Below are 7,797 nucleotides of genomic sequence, written 5' to 3' on the forward strand. Positions count from 1 at the left end.
ATTCCACAGCACTCAAAAAACACCGGCAGATAATCCCAAGCACTTCCTCACGGGTCTGTCATCAGCTCAGTGGCTGGGAACCGACTGACCGCCCTGCTCGCGGGCCTCCATCTCTCTCCAGCCAGGTGCCCCTGGCTGGGCGCTGCCTCCCCCGGTGCATCTTCCTGGGCCGCCCCCGACGTGGCTGCACCTGCTGCCTCGCTTCCCGCCCAGCCACAAAGACGCACTCCCGCCTCAGGGCCTCCACGCAGGACAGACTCCCTCCGCTGACCGCCGGCTGCACTCAGGGGTCACTTCCTCCCAAGACCCTCCCTCCGCCCACCCTGTCACTCAGCCTCCACCACCGCCCCGCTTCTCGTCACATCCCTGGTGCCTCCGAGTATGAAGCAGCAGAGCAGTGCAGTAGCGGGCGCACGCCCTGGAGCGGAACTGCCCCAGCGCCGCTGCTTAGCAGCTCTGTGACACTGGGCGAGCCACCCTGCCTCTCTGTGCCCTAGCCCCTCTCTCGAGCTGATGGCAGCACCCACCGGGCGTCTGGGCATTAGATGAGCAGGACCCTGGCAAGTGCGTGGCACCAGCTGAGCACCCCACAGGCGTCCCCTCTTCCTGTCCCTGTGTTACGACGTCCCTCTCTTCCCCAGAAGGTAAAGCCCATGAGAGGACAGGCTTCCTGCTCCTGCCAGATCCCTGGCCCCAGAGGCGCCCTCACCGCACAGCCAGTGCGTGCCCACGGCCGATACTGCAGCCTTGGCTGTCTTCCCGGTTGCCTGTCAATACACACCTCTGACTTCCTTATCTTGCTGATGTCGACCAGGACTCCCAACTTGCTCGAAGATGACTTGGTGCTGCTGAACTGAATGTCGGACTCCTGGCTTGCTACTGCGCTTGGACTCCTGTTCTGGGTGTTCTGACCAATGACAGACACACAAGAGGGCTTCTGGTTTCCATGGAGATGCACAGGCCTTTAATGCAGTATAACTGACTCACGATAAACGACACCTAAAGTGTGCCGTGACGGTAAGTACGGACGTGTCCGCACCTGTGAACCCATTGCCCCAGATGCTGTAAGCCTCGGGCTCCAGCCAGTGCTCCCTGCCCCCAAGGGTGTCGGCAGGCACTCTGACGCTTGTGACGGAGCTCCTCTAGCGTGGCTAGGAGTCTGCTTCCTGCGTCAAGACCAGGAAATACATTTCCCCTAACTTACAAAATAAATAACGTAAGTGACCTTTCCTGGTGGTCCAGTGGCTAAGACTCTGAGCTCGCAATATAGGAGACCTGGGTTCGATCCCTGACTGGGGAACTAGATCCCACATGCTGCAACAGCCTAATAAATAAATACATTAAAAAAAATAAATAAATACTTTAAGACTTCACTAGTTCTTTCCTGAAGGGTTACAAAACCCCAAGATAGTTCTGATGACAGTTTAACCATTCCAGAATAAAGCCCTTCCTTACTCTGTCGATTCTAAGATATTATCTGTTACCTGAGCTGTCACTGGGTAAGTGCTTCCAGCTTTGTTAACAGACAGGTCATCATTTGGGAAATCTGAACAGAATTTAGTTGGTGGCTCAGGAACACAGATGAGGGCGAAGCTTAATAGAGCTTCAAAGAATTCCAAGAAAACCAGCTGAAATGTAAGGAAATATAAAAGGGTCAATCCTCACACAACTCGAGGTGGGCCAGAGGCTCTTACGAGTTTTTGTCTCTATTCTCCAGGAAATGCCACCTTGTTCAACACTCGGATGCCACGGGAGCACACCGGTTTGCAGTAAAAACTACAGCCTTTAAGAGACCTATGAGGATGTATGTTCTCTCCTTAGGTCTTAAAGTCACTTTTCTATTTGATGGGAACATGTTACTGTATATTCACTCATTGAGGACTGTCACTATAAGAAGTATTTCCTCTTTTCCTGAACAACGAGAGAAGTGGCTCCAGTGACAGCTGACATTGGAATGGCTAAGAGACACTGAGACTGCGTGACCGTGTTCTGCATGGAAGAAGCACATGAGTTGGTGAGGGGTAGACTGGGAAAGGAAGACTGTTGTGGTTTGAACTGCGACTCCTTGGAAAAGGGGTTGGGAGTCCTAAGCCCCAGTATCCTCATATTTACAGATAATTGAGCTAAACTGAGGCCGCTAGGGTAGGCCCCAGTTCAATATGGCACCCGTCCTCATAAGAAGAGGGAGACTGTGGCCCCAAGACAGGCACACAGAGAGAAGACGACCACGACGGGCCAAGGAGAGGGGCCTGTAGGCGACCCTTTGCCACAGCCTGCAGCAGGAACCAGGCCCACCAGCACCTTTCTGATGCCAGCCTTCAGAACTACAGGCAAGAAATGGCTTACATAAGCCAAAAAAAAAAAGAAAGTTGGGGAAGGGGTGTATTGAGTACAAATGTTCGGAGGCAGGAGTCTGGTGGGTGTGACCAGGTGGTCAGACCTGGACTCAGAGAGGTGGCTGTGCTGGAGACAGAATTTTGGTCGTTGGAACCCAAGGCAGAACAAACAGCCTGAGTTGGATCTGGGCCGTTCGTGACACCTCTTTACAAACCTCAAGTTCAAAGTTACTGTCGATTCCATCATACATGGAAGGATTATCCTCTGCTATGACCTCCACAAACTTGGTTGCTGTCAATTCTTTATTTATCATCTTAAAGCTCTGTAAAAGAAACAGCGAATCAAACCATAATGGCTGCTGACTACAAACAGCTATATATATATGTACTTTTAAAAATGTCACAGTCCTGCTGAAAACGAGGACGAGGGGAAAATGCGTGTAGGCAGGGCCCTCCCTCCACACCGACCCTTCCCTCCAGACTCTGTCCTAAGAACCCAGAAAGCTGGGTTCATGTCCCCAGGCATGAAGAGTTAGGAGAACTCCTCCGCTGGAAACCTGAACATCCTGGAGAAGAGGTCTACGGACAGTGGGCTGAGGGGGTGTCGGGGGAGCTGGGGCGGTTTCCCGGCTCGCTTCCTGGACCGGTACCGCTCATGCACAGAGTTTCCCATCAGCCTTCGCATGCCACAGTCCTACCTGTGGGTGGACAGCCCAGGTGCACCACTCCCTTGTTCCTTGCACAACACAGCTAGACTACTTTGCCTTTCCTAAATTAAAATCAAAAACGGCTACAAACAGAAAGCCACGATGCACCGTGCGCGGTTACCCTCAGCATCCAGAGGAAGTGTCTCGTGCTCATGGTGAGCTCATGCGGAGGGGCCGCGTTCGGTCTGCAGTGCGCCGTGTAGATCTCCCAGCACTTGTCCACGTAAGTCATTGAATAGAGGGTCTGCTGGGCCTCACAGAATAAATGGCCTGAAGAGGGAGTGGAAACACCAACACTCAAAACGATGGTTACAGAACTCGACGCTGGAAACAGTTAAGGTCCATATAATCCTACGGGCTCTGTATTTACCTTTTACACGGCAGGCATTGGGGCGGATGTTCTCATTCATCAGTTTTTTAAAGCACAGAAAGAGCGACGGGCTTTGGTCTCTGCGGTTAAAAGGAAACCATCATCACTCCTCCGTCCAGGAGATGGAACTTAATCCCCCGCTCTTGGAGGGCCGAGTGACCTCGTAACTGGCTTCTCTAACAAGTAGACCGAGCACAGAAAGGGGAGAGCAGTAAGTCTGCACTAGAGAAACCTGGCTGACAGCACTGAGTCACGTGCTCACAGGTAACATCGCCAATGATGAGACAGACTGATGTCACGTACCCCTGATATGACAGTATTCTTCCCCCAAACCCATAACCTCAGGGTGATGACAGAAAAGCATCAGCAAAGCAAAATCGAGGGACATTTCACAAAATAACTGATCGATATTCTTCCAAAGTGTCAAGGTCATAAAAGACGAAAAAAAAAAAACTATCACAGTTGTAGGGGACTAAAGAGCTAAGTCAAAGGAAAACACCCTCATGCTGGGAAAGACTAAAGACAAGGAAAGGGGGCGGCAGAGGAGGAGATGGTTGGAGAGCATCACCGATTCAATGGACATGAATTTGAGCAAACTCCGGGAGATAGTGGAGGACAGGGAAGCCTGGCGTGCTGCCGTCCATGGGGTCACAAAGAGCTGGACACGACTTGGTGGCTGAACAACAACAAGAAAGGAGATATAACAACAAACACAAGGTGGGATCCTGCATTCGGTCTTGGAACAGACAAGTGAAAACCTCAGAATTCAGTTAATCAAACGGTAGCGATGTTAATTTCTTCATTTTAAGAAGTGCACCGTGATTCTGTAAGACCTAATCATTTGGGGAAGCAGGATGCAGAGTATAAACCAACTCTCTGTGTTAACTTGGCCACACTCTTCAAAGTCCAAAATTATTTCAAAATCAAAGGTTTTTATAAAAAAAAAAAGGATAAGTATCAAATTTGCTCTGAGAAAGACAGGAAATTCTAAGGAAGAGTTGGTGGTGACTATTTCTGAGTAAAACACTTGAGGGCTATTTGCAAAACTGACACGTGACCTGCATCGGAAGGGTTTTCACAATTTTTAATTTTGTTTCTCATGGTCTGGGTCACTGGTGTTTGTAAGAAATTTTTGTTTCTTATACTTCAAGAGTACGAAAAATAATCATGAATATCAGAGAAAAGAGAACAATATTGTGACAACCGTGACGGTTCGCTCAACCCTCATCCTATCACAGGGGCCCAGAAGGAGAACTTACTGGTATTCTTTGTGATGAATGTGGTAAGCCAGCTGCAGGAGGTAATTCAAAAATGTCCTCAAAAGTAAAGTTGTAAATGGAGAGTGAATTTCTTCCACTGGTATGTCGTTATTGGCTAAAATAAGAAAATTGGAGAGGATGTGATGGCTGAGAGGGTAAAGAATCCACCTGCCCATGCAGGAGACACAGGAGATGTGCATTCAATCCCTGAGTCAGGAAGATCCCCTGCAGGAGGAAACGGCAACCCGCTGCAGTATTCTTGCCTGGAGAATCCCATGGACAGAGGAGCCTGGTGGGCTACGTGATTAACGCTGCTAATTTTTACTGGGTTTGAAGTATGCTTCAAAAACTAAAATTTGCAGTTTATACACACACAAAGAACAGCAAGTGAGCAAGCGCCATTGGTAAGCGCTGCCCATACATTTGCCTGATGTACATGTATTAGTCGCTCAAATGTGTCTGACTCTCTGTGATCCCATGGACTGTAGCCCTGCAGGCTCCTCTGTCTACGGGATTTCCCAGGCAGGAATACTCGAGTGGGTTGCCATTTCCTCCTCCAGGGGATCTTCCTGACCGAGGGATCAAACCCAGGTGTCCCATATTGCAGGCAGATTCTTGACCATCTGAGCCACCAGGGTTGATATTAGCTATATCAAGTAGGTAATTTGAGACCTTCGAACCTGCCTCCCACAGTTCAGCTGTAGGGAGTAAAACCTTCAAAACTGTTAATTTTACTGCACAAAATTTTTAGCCTGAAATCAAGCCCAACCTAAAATTACCTAAAGCCTTTTCTAGGCTATTCCAAGCCCTCCCTGATCTTCTCTGCTTCTGACCTTACAATTTGGTGTTTTTGTTTTTTTTTTTTAATAAAAACTATAGCTCAGAGGACATATGCATATGTATAGGACAGCATACTCTGTCACAGAGATATTTAATTATGAGTCACTGAGGGAGGCTCGGTGGGTTTTCGAGGAAACGGTCCGGGGATTGGTGGGTACTGACGTGGTAAAGGGCATTACCGTGTATGTCCTGTATGCTACCTGTATAGCTAGCATGTTCTGTAAAGAGCCAGATGGTAAATATTTTAGGCTTTCTGGGCCAGAGTCTGTGCCATAACCACTCAGGTCCGATTTTGCAGGGTAAGAGCAACCACAGACAAGACATCAACAAGTGAACATGGCTATGTTCCAATAAAACTTTATTTACAAGAACACCCAGTAGGCTGGATTTTGCCCATGGACTCACTTTGCTGACCCTGCTATGGATGGTCTTCAACTACTGCTGTTATTTTACTAGATTCTCTCTTCAGTTGCATTTTAAGTACCTTGGGGACAAGCCCACATGTTGCTTTCTGGAACACCTCTCCAGACATGTGCCTTCCTTGCTCCCTCAACATTTCCTAACTGGTTTCAAGGTGCTGAGACATTATACGACCCTTTAAACCAGACAGGAAGGACCTGGAATACTCACCACCGAGCACCCTGTCCATATCAGCAAGGGTTATGTTATGGTGATGGAACTTGCAGTCTTTGAGAAACCTCCAGAAGTGAAGTTTTGTCATCAGAAAGGTGTTATCCAGGGAGCGGTCACAGCCCAGGCTGCTATAAAAGTTGTAGATTCTTCTTAATTCCGTAATGTTTCTTAAGATAGCGTATTCTACCTGAAAAGAGGAAACCACGCAAATCTCCAACCGACCTGATAAGAACGAAGGTAAAAGAAAACTTGCTTTCTAAATTAAATGAGGTCACACATGCAGTAGCAGTCACCTCCTACCACTCACTGTAAGAGCTCAGGGGATGTTACAGTCTCCCTAACCATTCCGAATGAGAATGGGAAGACATGCTGTCATCTCGACAGTGGAATTACTTCCCTACAGCTCTGTCCTACTCTACCCTGTTTCATGCCATCTCCAGGGCAGCAACAAAAGTCTCTCGTCTACAGATCAATGGCTCAGTGGTGAAGAATCCGCCTGTCAATGCAAGAGACGTGGGCTCGATCCCTGCCGGGGTCCAGCCCCCGTGGATCCAGGGAATTCGAAGCGGGGACGGCGTCGGCGAGGATCAGGAAACAACTGCTTAATTAAACGTTAATTAAGGATATAAAGAGTAATAGAATAAGGATAGCTCAGTGAGGAAATTCAGTGGAGAAAAGAGGCTGAATAATTCAGCCAGAAGGTAAGAGAAAGAACGACATGGTGAGACCAAGTTTCGACATGGTGAGACCAAGTTTCGGTGAACAAGGCCCGCACTTTATTTTCCAAAGTAGTTTTTATACCTTAAGTTATGCATAGAGGATAATGGGGGAAGGGGTAGAGTCATGCAGTAAGCAAGGCTTTCTTCCTGCAAACTTATCATATGCAAAAGTTTAGGTGATTTGCATCATCTTCTGGCCCGGAGGCCTTTTTCTCTAAAGGTGATTATTCTAAAGTCAGGCGCCAGCCTCCAAAAAGCATTAGATAAAGTTGCATTCCTACAGAGCAAAGGTGTGGTGGGCTATAACAAGAAAAAGAATTAACTCAAGGGTCCCAGGTTACAAACATTGAAGCTACTACTTACACCAAATATATTAATCAATACACTGCCAGGGACACAGCAGGTAAGGGATATGGAGACTTAGCAGCAAACATTGGCCCAACAAGTGAAAATCCCTTCACCAATACAATTTCTAATCAATCTTTTAACTGCTCAAAGGAATCTGTATTTAGACAGTTTAGAACATCTCATGCTTCTCACAGTTTGGAGGCTCTGAGCAATTACATGTGGCCAGAAAAACCTATTCAGGCAGGCTAGAGGACTTCCAAGGGAGTTTGTAGGTTGAAACACTGTCACACCCAGGAATTATTAACTGGAGCTGTAAGCTAACTCTTTTTTCAGAGAGGTAGTGGGGGATAGCCCCCCGTAAAGTCAGAGGTGTAGGTGAAAGCACAAAGCAGAAAGTAGGCAGACTCTGGTTTTGGGGGTAGATTGCTCGAGAATTTCCAGGGAGACTCCTGAGGCTTGATCCCGCCTTTGCGTATGCCAAGCCTCCTTCCTCATGACCTTTGCCAGGGGCGGAGCTCGCTCCCCGCAGATCCCTGGGTCAGGAAGATGCCCCTGGAGGACGAAATGGCCACCCAATCCAGTATT

The 7,797-nt window shown here is 48.2% G+C and overlaps 1 protein-coding gene across 3 annotated transcripts in view; it reads right to left on the reverse strand.

The window, feature by feature from the left end:
• The window catches only part of RSPH10B (radial spoke head 10 homolog B (Chlamydomonas)), a 25,517-nt gene that overhangs the window by 4,160 nt on the left and 13,560 nt on the right, over positions 1–7,797 (reverse strand). For all 3 annotated transcript variants that reach the window (XM_010845751.1, XM_010845749.1, XM_010845750.1), the window contains exons 11-17: positions 6,143–6,332; positions 4,673–4,787; positions 3,414–3,493; positions 3,165–3,313; positions 2,552–2,659; positions 1,485–1,628; positions 782–907 (exon numbers count right to left, since the gene is read on the reverse strand). In XM_010845751.1, the coding sequence (XP_010844053.1) occupies positions 782–907; positions 1,485–1,628; positions 2,552–2,659; positions 3,165–3,313; positions 3,414–3,493; positions 4,673–4,787; positions 6,143–6,332 (912 nt within the window). The remainder of the gene's footprint in view (positions 1–781; positions 908–1,484; positions 1,629–2,551; positions 2,660–3,164; positions 3,314–3,413; positions 3,494–4,672; positions 4,788–6,142; positions 6,333–7,797) is intronic.

Source organism: Bison bison, unplaced genomic scaffold, assembly GCF_000754665.1.
Source record: "Bison bison bison isolate TAMUID 2011002044 unplaced genomic scaffold, Bison_UMD1.0 scf7180017864223, whole genome shotgun sequence".
In the NCBI taxonomy this organism is placed as follows: Eukaryota; Metazoa; Chordata; class Mammalia; order Artiodactyla; family Bovidae; genus Bison; species Bison bison.